Below are 22,064 nucleotides of genomic sequence, written 5' to 3'. Positions count from 1 at the left end.
GAGCAGAACATTCATCGCCTCAGTCAAGGGATAAAAATAATTTTGGTTTGGTGTGTAGAAACCTGGGGCAAAATAAACACGAAAGCACACGCAGATTATTTTGCCAAGTCTTATTCCCAAACCGATTTTAAAGGAAAGTATACATATTAATATGACGGTATTTTGCAATAATTTTCTGAACAGCTTCTTAAATTGATTATTTCCCCTGCCAAAAAAAGACATTTTCAGTTCATGGAAACAACTTTTCTTATTAAAATAATCCTGCTTCTTTCTCTAAATAATTGTATTTTTATGCACGAAAGTCAGTGCCTCCTGTGCTGAATTTCTGTTCCCAGTTTTCACACAGCCCTGAAACTAAATTTGTTTAGGCCAAATTCTTATGTTATGAATGCAAGCTTTAATGTGATAAATAGTGGTACATTTTTATCTGTCTAATATCTACTCAAAACCAGCATCTATAAGAGTTTTATTTTGACCAAACTGATCATAATCACCTCGTAGATATCGCCATATTCAGCAAGCTTAAATGACGACAGAGACAAAAGCAGGAACACAGAAAGGACAAAAGAATCCAATCTTGTGGTGTTTGGGTGCGGGGTTGGGGGAAGAGACGTTCTATGCGAAATTAAAATCTATCTAGGACAGGAGCTATGATTAATGACTTAATATTTGGGAGAGAAATTGGAATATGAGGAGACGTCCTTGTCATGTTGATAAGAGCGTTGAAGCTGCCTGGGCCTTCACTTGCATCAGGCTTCAATCTCCTGGAATCAATAACAAGAACATCAGCAGTCTCTGTCTCCCTGTCTCACACATGTTGGCATTAATACTACTTTGTTTACAGTATACGTTTTCCTGATGTGCTATAAATACTAAATATTAATTGGCATCAGAATAATATTGCCGTGAATGGCAGCTCAGACACTCTGCCAGTGATACACACTGTTCACTGTATTCTCCTGTTTGTATAGCTTTTCTATAAAGTGGAGTGGGGCAGGTGGACTTTCAAAAAAAAAACTGAGCATCTTCTTTGTCAATTAAAATTATTATTTTCTTTGTTCTTTGGCTTTCAAGACCCTGGAGAGCATTTAATTAAAAATGAAAAGGCATTACTTATTTTCTTATTGCAATATCGCCATGCTTATTGTTATAGTGTTATTTTCTGGGGGAAGGATAAGAGTTAAAAGGTTGTTGGACCTCAGAGGGTTGAATAGGCTGGCCAACTGGGAGCGTACAAAAAAGGCATTGAGGAAGATACAAGTTTATCTGTCTGTATCTGAAAGCCCCACAGGATCTTTGCTCAGGCATTCTCTACCAATCTAACGAGCATATCCCATTTTGATCTCAGCACTTCCAAGCCATACTCATACTCTACTATGCCAGACGCTTGGTTATGGCATTCCATTTATGGCCCGCCTGCTCCAAACTTGCGTCTTATCGTTATGTGTGAGATTGTCCCAGGGGCGTCTCTGCACCGCATTCACCTGGGGTTCTGGTGTGGTAGATCCCAGCCTCTATGATTTTTGTGCTCAGAGCTTGTTCCTTTGATGCATGATTAGTGGCTCAGCTATATTTCAGTCCACCTTTGTCTAGTCACTAGTAGGATTTCTCAATATCAGCCACTTCTTCTGTCTGCCGGTGTTAAATACTGTGCAGGGGCCAGTCCTTCTATGATTGCAGGGGCCAGTCCTTCTATGATGGTTCCTCTTCTCTTTTTGGTTTCTGCTACCTGAGATATTCATTAAGTATATTGTCTTGATGTAAGTGGCTTCCTATCTCTTCCTTTGGCCAGCTTATTATCCCAGCAGGGTATCTCATCACCGGCCTCTTCATGGTTCCCATTTGCCTATGGGATTCCCAGGACAGCTGTTTCCTTCGGGTATTGCAATCCCCTCAGTTCTGACTACCTTCCCTGTCTTTGTTACCATACGACTACACTTCTCCAGTCCCAGTGACATTCCCTTCTGTAGATCCTAGTGGATCAGTGAAGGTGACTGATGATTGCTCTATTCCGCAGTTGGTATCCATAGCCAGGCTTGTCAGTGGTTTCACTGAGGGGTTTCAGGCCATTATAGAAAAGCAATGGGAACAGAGCATCCTTTTGGTAGATCTGCACTTGATAGTGACTTTTGTAACTGGCCAAAGTTGGCCTTTAGTGTTTTTTGCCACATCCCCATGAGTTCTTGATAAAGGCTCTTAGGGTCATGTTGATCTTTTATAATTCTAGGCATTGCATGAGTCATAGGCTCTTTTTTTAGTCAATCCAGGCAGTGCACAGGGGACAGAGAGAGAGAGAGATTTATCTACAAGGAAACTGTCTTTCGTAGGGTTATGTGTTATTGTGTGCCACACAGTAAGCTTATTTCCTGAGCGTTTTCTGACAGTCAGAACTTCATCCCACATGTGAATGTTGTGGGTTTCAATTGGCTTGTTAGAAGTTTGCAGAGGCGTTGAGTGAGAAAAGTGTCTTTTCACTGTCAACCAGATTTAGAGGAAACATCTTTTTCAAGATATCTTTGCAATGACCTGTGAAGGCAGCTTTCCAGCTTTCAATTTCCCACCAAATCTCAACTTTTGCTTTGAGAAGTCAACAGTCTTTCAGTGTCTTTTCACAGAAGTTTTGCCTGAGAGGGAAATAGGTTGAAAAAAAAACACGTGTCTAGTAGTCTACAGGGAGTGCAGAATTATTAGGCAAGTTGTATTTTTGAGGAATAATTTTATTATTGAACAACAACCATGTTCTCAATGAACCCAAAAAACTCATTAATATCAAAGCTGAATGTTTTTGGTAGTAGTTTGTAGTTTGTTTTTAGTTTTAGCTATTTTAGGGGGATATCTGTGTGTGCAGGTGACTATTACTGTGCATAATTATTAGGCAACTTAACAAAAAACAAATATATACCCATTTCAATTATTTATTTTTACCAGTGAAACCAATATAACATCTCCACATTCACAAATATACATTTCTGACATTCAAAAACAAAACAAAAACAAATCAGCGACCAATATAGCCACCTTTCTGTGCAAGGACACTCAAAAGCCTGCCATCCATGGATTCTGTCAGTGTTTTGATCTGGTCACCATCAACATTGCGTGCAGCAGCAACCACAGCCTCCCAGACACTGTTCAGAGAGGTGTACTGTTTTCCCTCCTTGTAAATCTCACATTTGATGATGGACCACAGGTTCTCAATGGGGTTCAGATCAGGTGAACAAGGAGGCCATGTCATTAGTTTTTCTTCTTTTATACCCTTTCTTGCCAGCCACACTGTGGAGTACTTGGACGCGTGTGATGGAGCATTGTCCTGCATGAAAATCATGTTTTTCTTGAAGGATGCAGACTTCTTCCTGTACCACTGCTTGAAGAAGGTGTCTTCCAGAAACTGGCAGTAGGACTGGGAGTTGAGCTTGACTCCATCCTCAACCCGAAAAGGCCCCACAAGCTCATCTTTGATGATACCAGCCCAAACCAGTACTCCACCTCCACCTTGCTGGCGTCTGAGTCGGACTGGAGCTCTCTGCCCTTTACCAATCCAGCCACGGGCCCATCCATCTGGCCCATCAAGACTCATTCTCATTTCATTAGTCCATAAAACCTTAGAAAAACCAGTCTTGAGATATTTCTTGGCCCAGTCTTGACGTTTCAGCTTGTGTGTCTTGTTCAGTGGTGGTCGTCTTTCAGCCTTTCTTACCTTGGCCATGTCTCTGAGTATTGCACACCTTGTGCTTTTGGGCACTCCAGTGATGTTGCAGCTCTGAAATATGGCCAAACTGGTGGCAAGTGGCATCTTGGCAGCTGCACGCTTGACTTTTCTCAGTTCATGGGCAGTTATTTTGCACCTTGGTTTTTCCACATGCTTCTCACGACCCTGTTGACTGTTTTGAATGAAACGCTTAATTGTTCGATGATCACGCTTCAGAAGCTTTGCAATTTTGAGACTGCTGCATTCCTCTGCAAGATATCTCACTATTTAGACCACACCCCTTCTCATTACAGAGATGCACATCACCTAATATGCTTAATTGGTAGTAGGCTTTCGAGCCTATATAGCTTGGAGTAAGACAACATGCATGAAGAGGATGATGTGGACAAAATACTCATTTGCCTAATAATTCTGCACTCCCTGTATATAGTCTATAGTCTAGCTAGATTATTTGTCCAGTAGTTATTATTTCTCTGCTAACACATTCTCCATTTCTCCATAAAATATGGAAATTATTTTCTGTGCTGAAAAAAAGAAAATGTAACCAGAAACTAGACTGGTGCCTATATCTGACCAGACTGGAACTGAAAACAAAACTAAACAGCTAATAGTCTGAAGATTTTTGGAATGAAAGAGCATTTTATGTTTTAATTGTGCAATATATCCAAAAAACAAAACAAAACAAACAAAAAAAACCTTTAGCTTTACCTTCAAACATTCACAGCAACACAGGAGAAAAGATTTTATTTCTTTTTCTTTTTTAAATCAGAGGAAAGAGCTTTTAGTGTGTTGGCTAAACATTGTTTACCAGACTGTAGCCAATAAACACTAACCTTGCTTTTGACCATACAAATCAACCCTGCCGTCTCAGTTAATTTACAGAGTTGATGCTGATGTTGAGCAGCTGCCTCAATTCATCAGAGATGTTGGGCTGGAGTTTTCATCAATTACTGTAATACAAGGGAAGGTGAAGATTAGTGGATAGGGGTAGGCAGCATATTTATTTACATGTGTCTCTGAATAGAAAGAGACTGCATTACAGGGAACACACTGTTGTGTTTATAGTCAGAACATGCTAATCAAGCGTGTTCTAAGCATGCCAGCCTGTGTATGGCATGTATATGGTCTGTATAGATTATCATCATCATCATTTATTTATATAGCACTTTAAAAACACACCTGGTAGACGAAAGTGCTGTACATTACTAATATGCACATAGTAATAAAACCAGACATAGCAATAAAAAAAAAACAAATAAAATAAAAATGTTAGTTACCCACAGAGTTAAAAGCCAGGGAGTAAAAATAGGTTTTTAATAATGATTTAAAAACTGGCACTGATGTAGCCTGTCTAATATGGAGAGGAAGGTTATTCCAAAGCATCGGCGCTGCAACAGAGAAGTTTCAGATTAGATCTTTTACTTCTTAAATTTTTTATTAATTGGCCACTTAAGACACCACAACAAGTACAACCACAAATGTTATTGACACCAGATCCATTTGTTATGTGAACATATCAACAAGAAGTAGCCTGAAGACACAGATGTAACCTAAACCATTTTGAAGCTCTGTGTTGTAATCTGCACTGCTATCTGATATGCAGCTCCCAAGAAATGTAAATGCACATTGTGTTAACGTGGCTGTACAGGTATAAACATTAGCAATGACACTGCCGTCTGTGCAGATCCCAGAGTTGTATTTTTTTTGTCATATTATTCAGTTTTTAAAACCTTGTTATTCTTCATAATGTCACGTTATTGTTTTCTGTTTCTGACTGTTAATCCAGTCAGAAGTACCCAGTTTTGCCTATTCACTTTTAATAAATGGAAGTATTTAATTTTCAAATTTTTGCCATGGCTCCTCAGTTAAAGTATTATGCAGTATCAATAAGGGTAAGGACGCTCTGTCAGTTATTTTGAAGAATGACTCCACTGCTGCATTCATCATGGTGATATGGAACGTCCCAGCCTGGAAGTTATCAGAACATTGGAAACACCACCAGATCTACCTGAGACAGTTGGGGTGTACCCTGGTTATGCCACACATGAAAAGGAGAGTTGATGCTGCTACATTGTTAGCCCTAATCCAATCACCAATGACCTCCTGGGAGTGAGGAAAACTCTCCTTGCTTATGTGACTGTCTAATACTCTGCTGGACAACCTACTTGAAGTGTTATTGTTACCTTTGGTACTGAAACAAATACAGCAAGGTAACAACTGTTTGTTCCTCCGTTCACAGCCAGTATGCCCCGAGTATAGCATGGAGCACAGTTGTGTGCTATAAGTGCCTGTAGTTTATACTTAGCTTTAGTTGGTTTTAGTTATTTCCAGTCCCACTGCAATTGTAGTGAGAGTTTGATTGGCATTGCAACCAAGAAGTCTAATTTGTTCCTGGTGGCTGACAATCTCTATTGTCTTGGCAATCAGGGAACAAAGAAAATAATATGGAACGGTTACAGCCTATGATAGCTTAGTCCTCAGAGGTTTAAGCTAATGTATCCACTGCTGTGAAAAATGCCCTACCTTCCTAATTTCTTATTCTGTTCCATAGTTGTCACACACACGTGTTTCAAATCATCAAACAAATTTTAATATTAGACAAATACAACCTGAGTATGTACAAAACATAATTTTCTAATTATTTGATTCATCAAGGGAAAATAGCTATTTGAAGCTATCTGATGTAGTGTGAAAAAGTAACTGCCCTTTTACCTATCAGCTGGTTGTTGATGGTTCTTGTGAGCAACAAGAACTATAGTCAAGCATAGTCAACTATAGTGAACTGTCAATGAAATTGAACTCAGCTCTCCAAATAATGTAGTAAATCACAGGTAAATTTAATTTTATGTAGCAAATCAATTCCATTGTACCAAGGGAGCAATTACTTTTTCTCCCAGAGCCAATTAGGTTGGAACTTGCAGGACCTGTGATAAACTTTCCAGCAAATGACTGAAGACATTACCAGTGAGAGTGAAGAACACCATTAACTTACATATGACTAGTAGATACAGTAGAAGGTCACCTGGCTGAACTGGAGCCAGGAATGTCTGCGAATGACCAGCTGGCACCTTCAAAGTGATCCATCCAAGTTGTACACAACTTTGGAAACCCTCATTCATCTACTGTCTTGTGTTGCTCGCACATTAGCCTCCAGAACAGCTTAATTTTGCATAGAATGGAATGGAATCTAGTATGGACTGAGATCTGGTATCTGTGACAATCACAGATTTGTCTTCCTTTAATGAGTCAACTGTACAATAAATATTCCACAAAAAAAAGAGAGAGAGAAACAAGGCTGCATTTTGGCCACATGCTAAATGCGCACAGTTAAAGAGAGATGTTTAAAATCAGAAATAAACTCTCTCGCAGACATTTGTGGCTTACAGTGTGTCTGTTATTGTATGGCAAATAGGTATGCTGAATAAATTCCAATAAAGTGAAAGGACAAATGAGAGTGTGTGAGAGAGAGAGAGAGAGCGAGAGAGAGAGAGAGAGTGTGTGTGTGTGTGTGTGTGTGTGTGTGTGTGTGTGTGTGTGTGTGTGTGTGTGTGTGTGTGTGTGTGTGTATTTGTTTGTTTATGTGTTAGCTTCAGGAGGTGACTCAGTGCTGACATTAGCACATCACCTCTAACAGAAATCCAATATATTAGGAATGAGTGCAGTTTCTTTGTGCAGATGATGTGATTAAGTCTTTCTGTGAGCCGCACCATGGCCTGCGGACAGTTTTGCCCCCACTGTCTAATTGGATAATTTAGGTGCTGGTCCAGCAGCCCTGCATGGAACAGTGTCCTCTGCCAAGAACTGGCCACATGGATAGTAAGGTGAATGCCAGCATTAAGAAAATATAGTGTGCTTTTACAAGGATGATCTATGTAGGAGCAAAATCTGGTTCTGGACAGTTCAGCAAATAGCTACATTTTTAAAATGTCTACATGACAAATAATATTATTTTATTTATGCCCTAAAGTAGGTGCCTGAACACCAGACCTAATGGTGTTGCAAGTATTTAAGGGTTGCCGTAATTAGGTCTAGTGTAAGGGTTATTTTAGTTCTACTGAATGCAGCTGAATGCACGTGGGGGTACATGACAAACAGTGAAAATATGATGATGATGATAACATTTGGTTTGTCTCACAATTGTATGTTTGTTTTCATTATTACTGAATGAGGAAGATGTTGTGTTTGTATATAAACACAATGGCTCGTTGTTAGGCACACTTTAATGTTAAAGTGATTACATCACACTCTTCCACTTCTTCTCTAACCTCCTCATTTGCCTGTTTCACAGTGGCATCTCTGGCCTAAAGGAGTAATAGCAACCATAAAAGCACAGTACATTCAGATTCAGTCTACATAAGCTTGTACACACAACAGAAGCCGTGGTTTTGAGAATTCCATTTCACAAGGAAAGGCAGAGCTACCACCAAGTGACAAAAGCCCAGTTTCAGTATGAGGGATAAGCAACTTATATCTATGGGAACTTTTCAGCTACGCAATCATCTGTCAGAACATGTGTCGAAAAGATGAGATCAGCATTATTTAGGACTAATTTAACTCCCAGTTATACTGCGATTAAGACCATCTTTTCCTAAGCAATGCAACAAATTAACAGGTTATCACATTAAACCACAATTTACCTAAGCACAATCAACATCCATCAGCATCTTCTCAGGAAAAAATACATTTATTATATAACTGGGTGTTAAGTCACACATTGAAAGTAGTCCTGATCACATTTTGTGGACATATGCTGTGCCAGCTATTGTGCCTTATTGTGCCTCTGTCTGTACACCGGATCTGACAAGGAAAGAAAACAAACACGGGGGACAGTGACAGTCAGCTGGTCATCCTGGTGAACCACCAGTGAACCTGACTCAAACACTCTCCTCCACACGGTCCCCATTTATAAAGTTCTCTGCAAACAAAAACATTACTGCTAACTAGTGGCTTTTCCCCTTTCAGAGTAGCTAGGCAACACTGAAGAACCACTTTTTGCTTGGGGGAAAAAAAGTGAAACTGAACAATCTTTCCTCAGTTTTTAACATAAAAACTTTTTGCTGCAACACCAAAGTGATCCCCACAAACTCCTTTTTAATATCAACTTCCTTGTTTGCCATTTAGTTGCCACTAACCGACCCAGTGACGTCATATTCTGTACTCACACAAAATGGTGCTACTTGTGCTCTAATAACTGTAACTTAAAACACTTATTTTTTTAAATCCAGCTTTAACCTCCTAAGACCCAAACGCTTTCATAGCGTGCATCTTTTATTTCTCTTTGATATTTGGCTGACTGGGACCTGATGAATGTAAAAACAAAGAATTACCTGATTTTTTTTTTTTTACCTGATCTTTGTTTCTGATAAAAATGACATCCACATATGAGGACATTCACTTAAAATTTATAAATTTAAATACAAAGAAATGAACAGTTTCTAATATTTATGGTACTTTTATTTCATTGGGGAGAGAATATCAACTCAAAGTAAAACCAAAAAAACACATTACATGTAAGTTCTAAATTGATTTGTATGCTATTGAGTGAAATTAGTATTTAATCCTCAAGGAAAACATGACTTAGTTGGCAGGTTTTCAGGAGGGATTTTGGCCTTTCTTTACAGAAATGCTACATGGAATGTTAAGAGGTAAAAAAAGAAAAGAAAAATAACTTAAACAATCAATAATTATTGATATTGGTCTCAATTTATTTTCTGCCAATTGACAGCTGTAGTTTGGTGCTTGGTTTCCGTTCATCATTCTTAACATTCAGCTGCTTTTTCATCAGTTTGACTGTGTCTAAATTTCTGTGTGCACTGAAGCAGGGTAACATAAGGCTGGGCTTTGTCAGGAGCCTGGTCAAATGGAGTTTTGCTATCTAATTGCCAGAGATGTCAAATTATGAAACCGTGAAGCTAGAGTGTGTCAGACTGCTTTGATTTGACCAGCAAAACATCAGCCTTTTGACACTAGCATGTTCAAAATGAAAAATAAGTGGGTTGAGCTTGTGTGTCTCCCTATCCAACACGAGTGAGAACGTGTTGCCCTATCCTTCCCTGTGACATCATACAGAACCAAGAGTATAACTGTTAGAAACAGTGTTTGCAGTAGAAGAAACTTTAGATGTCAACAAATCCATAATCTCATACAGTCTTAAAAAGATGGAATTAACTGGTCAACTCAGCAACACTAAAAGGCCCAGACAAGAGAAAACTAAAGTGGATGATCACAGAATTCTTTCCAAGTTAAAATAACCCCTCCCACAACATTTAACCAAGTCAAGTCCACTTTCGAAGAGGTAAGTGTGTCATCAAAGTATTTAGTTAAGACACTTTCATCCTTTCAGGAATGTAAATACAGAGGTGTATATTAGACTTCACCTGAAAACATCTAAAAGAGCTCTGAAGAGCAGATCTCTTATATATTAAACCAAGATTTATTTGTAACAGAATGATAGGAGGAGAAAAATAGGGAGAGGAACAGCTCATGATCTGAAGCATACCATTATATTCTGTCAAACAAGGTGCAGGTAACATTATGCCATGGCCATTTTATGGTTGCTGTTGGATAAAAGTCCCTAACTTTTACTGCTAATGTGACTCTCAGGCTTGGTGCTTCAAATTGCGAATAGAAGTTGGAACCAAACCATACTGCTGAGCAACCCAAGAACCATTACAGGATTAAAAAGGATGGCAGAGCAACCCACAAACAAGCTGCTAAAAAAATAACTGATATATTTTAAGTTCACATTTAGAATAAATTTATTCCCAACACTTACACCAATGCCACTCTTTGCATATTTTTGCAGTATGATAGAATAACATATACATTTCTGTTTTTATGCTAGTGTAAAAAAAATTACTCTTGGTGTGCCCACCTGTACTCTATATCAGCTATTCCACATTAAAATACTTCGTCGCTACTACTTTACTGGCCCTTTTCCACAGCAGGCATTCTGAACAGCCATGGCAGGAAATAAGCAGGTGTAACTGATATACATGTAATGGTCAGTTTTCTTTCTTTATTTTTCTTTCTGCTTTGATCCGCTGTCAACTGTGAAGAGCTGTGACTCATTAATGTTACTGGGTTATGTTATGTTACAAAAGATGCAGTGGTATTGACCACTGGGCCAGATTTCCATGATAGTGGCACTGCTTTCTGCTCATGCTTTGGTGTACTTTTTAATAACAGGCTTTCAAATTGTATTATCGTTAAACAATAGGGCCAGAAAAAAGAAAAAAAAAACATTAACGCAGCAGGCATTCACTGTAGACAGGAATGAGCCGCAATATAACTTAATACAAACGTATTTCACGTTAGGTATTAAAATAATTCCAGTTGTTTCCAAACTTGCCACTGATCCACCGTCATAGGGCACTGATCGCTGTATTAATTAACAGCGATCTTGATCAACACGCCATGTTTCCATGTTTGCAGCGCTGCTTTCCCAGCATGCACCAGTTTCCCATCAGAAATTGCATAATTTGTTGCCTCTTTTTTATATGAGGCATGCATGGGAATTTTAACATTATGATAAAAAAAAAATTACATTAAATAAAGAACTCTACTGTATATACATTGTGCATAGTACATATAGCACAATATTGTAATGGCTAATATTTAGCTCACTTGAAACAACACGTCACTATTAATATTATTATTATTATTTTTTTAATAATAATAATGATAATAATAAGGACAACGATGATAATAATGATAATGATCCCGAGTGGTTCAGATGTGAGTGTTGGCAGTGTGTTTCTGTAATGTGTCCGGGCTGAGAGCTGCAGCACGCCGCCTTGTAGCGCCTCATCGTCGCCTCCAGTCCGCTGTGTGCGCGTGCCTGCTGCAGCGGCAGAGATGTAAAGTGGATTAAAGAGCCGGGATAACGCGGTGGGATTTGAACCGCCGTTTTTTCTTTTTTCTTTGCTTTCTTTAATTTGCCGGGGCTCTCTTATATTCACCGCATCGCTTTTCTCTTTGTGCTTGTGTGTGTGTCTCTCTCTGTGTGTACGTGTGTGTGCGCGCGCGCGCGCGTGTTTCTCTCGTGCAGCTCCTCTCTGCTGGGATCCTGGTCTGCCAGGGGCTGCAAAACCGTGCTTGTCGACTCATTCAGAACCAAATGCTCTTGTGACAGACTGTCCACCTTCGCCATTTTAGCACGGCTAAATCCCGAAATGGTAAGTCCGACAACCTCCCATGACTTCCATAAAGGTATCGGAGACGGGATGTGTTTTTGTGGGGTTCTTTGAGAATGCATCAGCTGTTTCTTTTTTTTCTCTCTCTCTCTAAAGGGCGTCATTGTCATTACATATCAACAGATCCTCCCTCTTTCCCCCTCCTTCCTTTTCTATGTCTCGACATGCCAAAGCCATGCTGCAAAAGGTTATTAAAGGCTTGCCAAAAAAAGGATTTTATTTAGGGGGTGTCTTTACTTATGTGGCTGTTTATCTCTTCCAAGAGGAGGAGCAGCACCGTGCTAACCTGTGGTCTCTGCTCTCAGATATTCACACACATGACACCATGAGTAGGATTTCAAATCATGTTAGAGCTGATGATCATAACTGCATGCCCCTCAAATTCCACACCCCTCCTTAATTTTCTTATTTTAGGTAAACGCCAACAATTGGTGTTCACATTAGCATATTTTCCCATAATAGCCTGTCAGTTGTGTCTCCATGGTTATCACAGGCCCAGTGGAGAAGGTGCTGCATGGCAATTCCATAATCTGTACTACAACAACAAGCAGCAGGACACATTTTACCCAGACTTGGAGGTAAAGCAGGACACAGAACACAATGCCCTTCCATTGTGGCTGCAGCTGGGCTCAGCAGTCAGCTATGTGTCTTCAGAAATCCCAGCCGAATCCCAGTGACTCAAACGTGGCCCAGTTTCTGTGGGCACAGGGCTGTGTCTTTGTGGCAATTTTTCATTTAGACCGATTAGTTATTATTAGACTGGAAATTGCCTCAGAAGCAGTTTGTTCACTAGTTGCCCTGGTAACAACATGGGCACAGAGGCTTTCTTAAAGATACAGGAGGCAGCAGGCTGCCCGTCATGCTGCCTGAACAACTTAGAGAAAGAGGCTAAGCCAAGGGGAAGAGCTGAAAAAAAAACAGACTGGCTATAGCGCAGCCACCACGTATAAGTTAATTCAGGTTTTGATTGAACTGGGAAGAGCTGGGATGAAAGGTGCTGATGGAGTGTGGTTGTGGTTAGTTTAGCATAGCTTATTGATATTTAAAATTGTAATAGTAAACAAAAGTCATGTTGGTAGGTACCTTGGTTTGGGACTTGGTTCATGTGTGAAAGAGATTTTGAAAAAGTAGTAGTGCCCACTGGGCATGATTGGGCATGGATACTTGCTAACTAACTAACAGACTAATAATTAAGCACTGCTTGAGACGTGTAGTTCAAAGGCGAGAATAAGCAGGAGAGTCCTAGTGACTTTACATCTTACTGGTATCTTATCTTACTGGTACTTATATGGATGAGTAATTAAAACCTTTCTTTTATAGAGCTGTTATGAAAAGGGAAACCATTTCTTTTACAAGGACTGACCCTTGATGCCAGGACTTTTGATGCAAGGGTCATGTATCCAATGGAAGAAGTCCAGTTTTTGGTACTTAGACATTGATTGCATTTTTCTGATGCATCACAGCCAGTCCAGTAATGATAGAGATGCACGGTGTTGTTGACCAGGTAGAATTTTCACACTGGAACATCCATTAAATCGCAAGTTTTTGATAATGTCTTTTAAATCAGTTGAATCCTTTGTGTTCAGTAGAAATGTTTGACACTGCTATATTTTAATATAATATAATGAAATTGCTTTTCTTATTTTGTGGGTTTAATGATTCATGTTATATTGTAACTTGATCAGTACAGGGATCAAAAATGAGGACAATCTATTCGCTCCTCTCAACCTCCAGATGAGCCATTCAGTTATCTGGACAGGACCTTGGCTGAGGGAGGAGAGGAGGAAAAAGCAGGAGGTCATACCTTGATAAGTTACAAGCTGACACACTGGGCACAGTGCGAGTATGGAGCAAACCGTCTTGCTTAGGAAGAAACAGTAGAACAACAAAAAGGCCTTAACAGTCGATTGTTTTTTTGATATCCAAGTGTGTCTGTGGAGACATGTAAAAAATCGCTGTATAATATGTATTATCTGAATTAAACACATTGTAAAAATGAGCTTCCATTTTATTAATTTAGTCCTGGAAAAAGGACAAATAGTTTAAAAATCAGTTAATAATTTAAAACATTTAGTTAATCAACATGCCAAATATTCACTGTCCAACTTGTCAAATTTGAGAATTTGGTACTTTGTCATTAGAAATGTGCTATCTCTGAGTCTTAGACTTTCAGAATATATATAAAAATGTGAGAAAATTTGTTAAATTTGTGAGATAGTTATGTCTTTTTAACTTTTTATAGATAAAATAATCTCTATGTGTTTGCGTACGTAAAAATAGCACACCCTGTTTAAATGTTTTCAACGGTGTATAGGAGAGGTAATTGAAACCCTATGAAATTCATCTTTTATGCATAAATATTCAGCTGGAGATTTTTATGATTAATCTGGTAATATTTTTTCAAATAATTAACTGTTAGTTACTAAACAATTACAGCTATAATTAGAAATTGGGCCAAGAGCTCTCCTTTTAGCCCATAGACAGTTCTTAACCCCAAAATATTTATTTTCAAATCAGCGAGGCAAAGACAGTTAATCATTTTGTTGTTTTATTTTTTCCCTTAGTGGCATCAGCAGGCAGAAATTATAGGGGTGAAGAATAGTAATGACACTGAGGATCTGAGGTCATTTCTTTAGTCCTTCATTTATACCTTGAATTATGATGGCTGTGGACTGGTAGTCATTCTTGTTCTAGTTCTTTGCTTGTTTGCTTGAATGGCACATGGGTAGTTGGTGCATTAAAAACTAAAAGCCTGTAAACTCCTGAGAATTTTGTGGACACGTAAATTTGAAAGCTGACGGCCATCTGCAGAGAGCCTTGCACTCATTATCGATCTTAACTCCATTTCACATATGACATGGCTCTAGTAGTGAGGCAAGTTTCTTAACTCAAGCCATTAAACTACAATGCTACCACACGTACTGTAGATATTAGCTTTCTGTCTCTGGATTTATAGGTCATCTTTTAACACTTTTCTCAGTGCTGTGCCATATAATATTGTCTGTTATAACACAGGTATAATTATTATGTGATGTAAAACTTACAAAACTTACATTTCTGGATATCAGTGCTGCAACGACATCGTGCAGCGACAACCACGAGACAAGCTCGGAAACGTTGGGGAGCTTTTGATGACAATCTAGCATCTGAAAATGGAGCTACTTCAACATCCAATCAAGCATAGTTATTTTCAAAATAAGAACAGTTCCTAAAGGTGGAAACAACAAACATCTCTGACAATTCAGTCAAATGCAAGAATGAAATAAACGCAGCTGATGATGTGTGACCCAAAACTAAACAAATATCTCAGCTAAGCATCACTGAAGTACTCACTTGTTACCTTGCGTATGACAGGAAGTGCAAACAGTGGATGGAAATCACTGATGCATGACGGTAAAGGAGGGCTATAAGCAGCTAGTTAAAACACTCCACCCTATGATAATATTCCACACTCTCCTGAAAAGTTACCAGATAAAGATAATTTACTTTTCATATATAATTTACTTTAAGTGTTAAGCAGTCATGTAGCGTTATAGTTACTAATAGGTTGTAATATTTAATAATCAATATGTAATAAATTCACAGGAAACTACTACAACTACTTTTGTGTTTACATTTGGTATAAAGCTATTATTGCTCTATAATTCTGCTGCTGCTTCTTCTGGCACCTTAAAGCAATAGATTCAGACTTTCAATTAAGCAGTCTGTGATCAATGACAGTAACTCTTCAGAAAAGAAGGATGGAAAATGCCCTTCATTTTGTTTGCACTGCTAAATGTTGCTCCCTTTAATAAGCTGATAAAATGCTGGCAAAACACACGTTTTTAGGGCTTTTTTTCTATATTATTAGAAATAGTGTTGCAAATTTCTTTGAAATATTGTAATATAATGTAAAGGCTGTATTGTCCACCCCTGTTTCTCCCTCTATCATATGTCAATCATTAGTATCCTTCACTAGCACAAATCCTATTGCAGAATGGATGAGAATGGAAAACCAGTATAGAACTGGTTCCCAGTAGTTCAATACTCTGGAATTGTTAGATTCCGGTTATCAGTTCCACTTGCACTTGCGCTGCAGTCTGCTGATTTCAGTTTGTGTGCCAGAGGGGGAAATAATGGCATAGTCTACAGCAGCGGTCTTCAACCTTTTTTGCGCCACGGACCGGTTTATGCCCGACAATATTTTCATGGACCGGCCTTTAAGGTGTCGCGGATAAATACAACAAAATAAAACTAGTACCGGTACCGAAAAAAAGAAGATTTATTCATAACACACGCGAAAAGACCCAGAAAAACCGAGTTAACGATAAAAACGATAACAAAATAACGCTGAAAACCAATAAGAACCCTGAAAACGATACATTTCACACCTGAGCCTCAACTCATGCGGCCCGGTACCAAACGACTCACGGACCGGTACCGGTCCGAGGCCCGGGGGCTGGGGACCGCTGGTCTACAGTAGGGGTGCAACGATTCACAAAATTCACGGTTCGGTTCAGTTCGATACTTTGGTGTCACGGTTCAATATTTTTTCGATACAAAAACATGTTCATGCCTTTTTAATTTGTCATTTATTAAAATTATAAATATATATTTTAACTCAAAAGTACAGTTTTTAAATTTAATGTTGCTGAAACAACAAAATCGTCGATGACTAATTTTATAGTCGATGCGTTGTTTGAAGCTTTGTAAGATCCCAAAAGACCCAGGAATAAGTAGTAGGATTTAAGAGTGTAATAACGGACTGAAACAGAAGATGTTTGACTCAGTCAGCGCTCCAGATGAGTTAATTGATAATCGCGTTAGTTGCGCATTAACGCTGACAGCACAAAAAAAAAAAAATAGAGTCTAGGGCTGCCACGATTAGTCATCCCTGTCAGTGCACCCCAGGGTGGCTGTGGCTACAATGTAGCTTGCCATCACCAGTGTGTGAATGTGTGTGTGAATGGGTGGATGACTGGATATGTAAAGCGCTTTGGGGTCCTTAGGGACTAGTAAAGCGCTATATAAATACAGGCCATTTACCATTTTTACCATTTATCCCAAAAGAGTAAGAATAAGTAGTAGAGTGTAAGAGTGTAATAACAGACTGAAACAGAAGATGGCAGCACTGCATGTACAAGTATGCCAGCTGCCGTTAAACCCCGAAAAAGAAGAAGCAGTGTCCGGTATCGTAGCTGTGTCCAAATTCAGGAACCACATCCTCCTGTGCCCGCATTTGTAGGCTGATTACGTTACAGCGACATGACAAAGACTGTCCAAATTCAAAAACTCCGACAAATGCGGCCGACAAATGCGCCCTTCATTTCCCCAAATTGGAAGGATGGGTCGGGTGTATACTTCGTGGTCCAACCTATCCCAGAATTCATAGCGCGGCCCTGCTCAGTTTCCAACAATGGCGGCAGCTAATTAGTTTTAATATTACTCTTATTATTCTTTCTGGGTCACAAAATAAACGTTTAAGATATTTTCAGGCAATAATGTAGCTGTGTAAATTTCAAATATCTGCTCAGTTTATCAAGACACCACATATTTTCAAAAGCGCTCCGACGTTTTCCGAGACGTCTGTTACCCACTAGCTCGATAGCTAGCTGGGGTTCAAGGCTCACTAGAGCCGGTGAGAACACCGGACTCCCGGCAAATCGTTTTCAAACCCACCACCGTCTTTCGCTACTCAGGTTAAACATGATATATATAAGTCACTTAGATAACTTAAAAATGTTATTGTTTGGCTTTTTTCAGTATTTTATTTGTTCCTGAGTAAATTGTTTGGCTGAGATTAAAGTTATAGTTTTTACACAGCAGAATAAATGTCAAGCAGACAACTGATTATCAGAAGTGTGAGATGCTCGAGAATATACTCCGGTGTCCTGTTATATTTTAGATAGCAAGGAGCAGACGGCTGAGTTTATTAAACTCTGCCGAAACAATCTGCAAATTTCATTAAAATTTTATAAACTTGTCTTGTCTTTGTTTTTAGTTAGCACATACCTTAAACACTTAAATCTGTAAGCTAATGATAGTTATATAGTCCAATGGACGCATGATCTGATTAGTTGACTAATCGCAAAAATAATCGGTGACTAGTCGACTATCAAAATAATTGTTTGTGGCAGCCCTAATAGAGTCGCCAATTTGGGATTTCTTTGGCTTTAAACGAGATGAAAGAGGTAAACCTAAGGATGTAACCAAAGCGGTGTGTCACTTGTGCAGACGTATAGTGCGAGCAAAGTACTCAAACACGGCTAACTTGCATGAGCATGTACGTGTCCACCATCCGGCTGAGTATGCTAGGCTATCACCAGCTTCTGCAGCTCCATCAACAAGCATTTGGGCGCACTCTGAGGAGGGTGCATTTCACTCGCAGATGAAAGAGGGTGCAGTTAATTTTTTCCTGTTGACTGCTTCTATTAGCTCCATCATTAATAGCAAACTTATTCATGGGCAAATAAATAATTAAATTGCCCTTGTAAAAACTATCGGCGATAGGCTATCGTGCTGGCTATTGTTGATAGTCGATATATTCGTCCAATCGCCCAACCCTAGTGCATAGTGTTTCCCCTGGGTTGCTGCTGGTGTGTTTTTTTTTAAGCCTTGTTCCACACTTCCAGTTGTACTACAGGATGGTCTGAACTGCTATACTGTTTCCTGAGAGAGGATAAAGCCTTATGTTCGTATTATGTTTGTCACAATACAAAGAACATGTTGTGGTTGTGTTGGTAGTAGATGACTTACACTCTGTTCGCGATTTGATCATGTGTACTGCTCTTAGTATTATGGACCATGTTGGTCATTATTGGCTTTGTCTATGTTCATTAATCGGCAAATATAAAGTAGATCACTTAAAGAGCTTTCTTCTCCTGTTGGTACTTTTCCCCTGTTGCCGTCTAATGCTAATTTGGCCTTTAGTTTTGCTCTGTTCACATGTGTGACATAATGAATTAAGCTAATAATTACCAGTAAACTAATATTGGCATATCCTCAACGTGCTGCAGCCTCCCTGCAGCCTGCAACCACCTGTGCAGATGACAGGCTGTTTGAATTCTGTTGTTTCCAGAAAGCATTGTGTCTCCTAAGGAAAGCTAAATTCCCGCTTGTGCTTTTTCCAGAAATTTCAGCTTTTCTCATTTCTCATGCTCTTCTTTTTTCCCCTTTCCCCTATGTTCTATTATTTTGCGAGACAGCCACGGCCGCCATTCGAATTATTCCTGATGCAACACATAGCAGCTTCTAAATGGCCCAGCCTCTGTCTGCAGCTAGCCTTCTACAGCCTCAGCATGACAAATACCCCAACCTCCTTTTTTTCCTCTGTCCCCCCCCCCTTGCTCCTCCCATACTTCCATCTCTTTCTTCTCTACCCCTCAGTCATTTCATCCCACCATTTTTCATTCTCTGATGTCGCATCACATTGTAGTTCTGCCTCTCTCCCTCTGCTTACTACATCATTTACTCTCTAGCTGCCACCTCTGGTGTGCGTTTTGCTCAGTCCAGCTTCACTGCAGACTTTTAGAAGGAAAAACAGGGAACAAATGCACTGCAGTCAAAGGCAAAGCCCTCTGAACCCAGTGTGCTACCATTGGTAGACCCGTGTGCAGTGTAGGGAGAGAGGATGAATGAATGTGCCTGTGCTGGTATCAACTGGATGCTATAAGCCTGGCCTCTAGTCGCAGTGACAAGCCTCACGTCAATTAGCCCATTGTAGGAGTAACAAATAGGTAGATAGTATGAGGGCTGTAGGCTGTTAGAGAGGCAGCATCTGTTGATGTTTTATCTATCAAGTGGAACTACAGTTATGGGAGTCATAGCTGTACTCTGATTTGCACATCAAGATGTCTTGTGGTCATATGAAAACCTAAAAATAAATAAATGGAAAGCAAATGATCTGATGATCGGTGAAAGAGAAACCTTCTGTGTTTTCATTTTTTGACTAAGCCACTTTTTTGTGATTGGTTTTCTAGCCAAGTATGTGCAGGTTTATTATCTATTTCCAGCATGAAGATAAAGTAGCATGTGTGCAGTGCAGTGAAAAAGCATTTATCTGATTTGTTAGCTTTTTGCATACTTGTCAGTGGTGTGTTTAAAGTCTGCTCATGTGGAATTATGTGGTCTGGCCATTTTCTTGTGGACAGGAATGCTCTCATCTGGACTCTGTGTGAGCTTTGGTACGAGGCAAGTTCTGTCGTTAGCTGAGGAAGAACTAAAAAGTTTGTCTGTCTCAGCAGACGCCTTTCTGTTTCACTGCACTTGTAATCTTTTTTTCTCCCACTTTGCTTTTAGAGAAGGAACTCACTGCAGTGCAGATTAATCAGAGGATTTAATTAACTTGGCCCCGGCACACACATCAAACCTGGAGACAAGACAGGCTATAAACTCAGCCAATTATCTTCTGCTAGAGGGGTGGGGGTAAATGTGATGGGGTTGGAAACCCCTCGCGTCCCGGTCCCCTCAGGTCCAGCCATCCTCCATCTGTGAGCAACTGCAAAGCCTTTTTTCACTGCTACTACTGCACCCTCATCTCACCTTAATCTTCTTCACCCGAACACAGCACAGCATTAGCGATGAGCTGTTCCAGCTACTGATCCAGCCACATTAGGTTTGGATGATTACTCCAGCAAATAACTTTGTATCTGTTATTAAAACGCATTCCCTTGCATATTCACTGAAGAGACCGCCTACCATGACGAAATGGGTGTACAATTGTTTCACTTCATTTCTGTTGAATCAAATTTGGAATTTTAGTGCAATCATAATAACGTCGGTGGGTATTGACTCTTTGCTGTAAATGTCTCTTCTTCCTAGAGCTTTTGGTTTATACCGACTAAATATAAGTGCATTTCAGTGGGAAATGTCATTAAAATGCCTTTTGTTTTTAACTGAACTTCTTGGCTTGAATGATGGTAATCTTGCTAGGTTTTTTTGTGGAGCCAGTTCTAAAAAAAAAATTCAGCTCCTCCCTTGTCACAAGGGATTGCCACTGGTGGTAGCTCCTCTTATTTGTCAGAGTGGAGTTACATCGGATGCACTGGCCGACACAGCCATAAAAGGCTTAGGGGGTCTAGCTTCAATCAAACCACAAAACTTTAACTTGCCAAGGGAATATGTAAACCACAACTTACATATCTTGGTGTATCCTGAGAACCAGCTCACATGTTGAGAACTGTCTATTCTGCTGTGGTATTAGTAGTAGATGAAATACACTCCAAGGAAAACTTCCCTCACCCCTGCTATAGATATTACTGTAATGGGCTAACCTTATCGCGTGATGTGCTTTGATCAGGCCAAAGCATTTTGGCTTACAACTAGGGAAGGGGATAGAGAACCGGTTTTGCAGAAAACTAGTTCCCAGTAGTCCAATTCCTTGGAATTGTTAATCTGCCTGCCTATCAGTCCCGCTTATCGGTTCTTGCACTTGCAGTAGAATCAACTGATTTCGGTTCACATGTCAGAGGAGGAAAATAGCAGCGCAGTGCATGGATAGGACAAGATAAATAGTAAAGTGGAAAACTGCATCCATAGATCTCATAGATCTGCTGCTAAGCAGTTTTCCACTTTACTATTTATCTTGTCCACAAGCTCATCTTTGATGATACCAGCCCAAACCAGTACTCCACCTCCACCTTGCTGGCGTCTGAGTCGGACTGGAGCTCTCTGCCCTTTACCAATCCAGCCGCGGGCCCATCCATCTGGCCCATCAAGACTCACTCTCATTTCATCAGTCCATAAAACCTTAGAAAAACCAGTCTTGAGATATTTCTTGGCCCAGTCTTGACGTTTCAGCTTGTGTGTCTTGTTCAGTGGTAGTCGTCTTTCAGCCTTTCTTACCTTGGCCATGTCTCTGAGTATTGCACACCTTGTGCTTTTGGGCACTCCAGTGATGTTGCAGCTCTGAAATATGACCAAACTGGTGGCAAGTGGCATCTTAGCAGCTGCACGCTTGACTTTTCTCAGTTCATGGGCAGTTATTTTGCGCCTTGGTTTTTCCACATGCTTCTTGCGACCCTGTTGATTATTTTGAATGAAACGCTTGATTGTTCGATGATCACGCTTCAGAAGCTTTGCAATTTTGAGACTGCTGCATCCCTCTGCAAGATATCTCACTATTTTTGACTTTTCTGAGCCTGTCAAGTCCTTCTTTTGACCCATTTTGCCAAAGGAAAGGACGT

At 39.8% G+C, this 22,064-nt stretch overlaps 1 protein-coding gene and 1 long non-coding RNA gene across 11 annotated transcripts in view; both read left to right on the top strand.

Moving 5' to 3' along the window:
• adgrb1a (adhesion G protein-coupled receptor B1a) overlaps positions 1 to 22,064 on the top strand; it is a 210,769-nt gene that overhangs the window by 145,059 nt on the left and 43,646 nt on the right. For all 10 annotated transcript variants that reach the window (XM_086310179.1, XM_086310171.1, XM_086310173.1 and 7 more), the window contains one exon: positions 11,757 to 11,883. In XM_086310179.1, the coding sequence (XP_086166305.1) occupies positions 11,757 to 11,883 (127 nt within the window). The remainder of the gene's footprint in view (positions 1 to 11,756; positions 11,884 to 22,064) is intronic.
• Positions 12,582 to 13,879, top strand: LOC147318292 (uncharacterized). The gene is made up of 3 exons (XR_015131432.1): positions 12,582 to 12,895; positions 13,222 to 13,405; positions 13,587 to 13,879. It is a non-coding gene; the product is annotated as an uncharacterized LOC147318292 (long non-coding RNA).

This window comes from Aulonocara sp. 'chitande type north' Nkhata Bay, linkage group LG11 (assembly GCF_057382095.1).
Source record: "Aulonocara sp. 'chitande type north' Nkhata Bay isolate Kocher_YH1m ecotype deep benthic linkage group LG11, A_spYH_male_GT1.1, whole genome shotgun sequence".
Lineage (NCBI taxonomy): Eukaryota > Metazoa > Chordata > Actinopteri > Cichliformes > Cichlidae > Aulonocara > Aulonocara sp. 'chitande type north' Nkhata Bay.
This window is presented reverse-complemented; position numbering and strand designations above follow the sequence as displayed.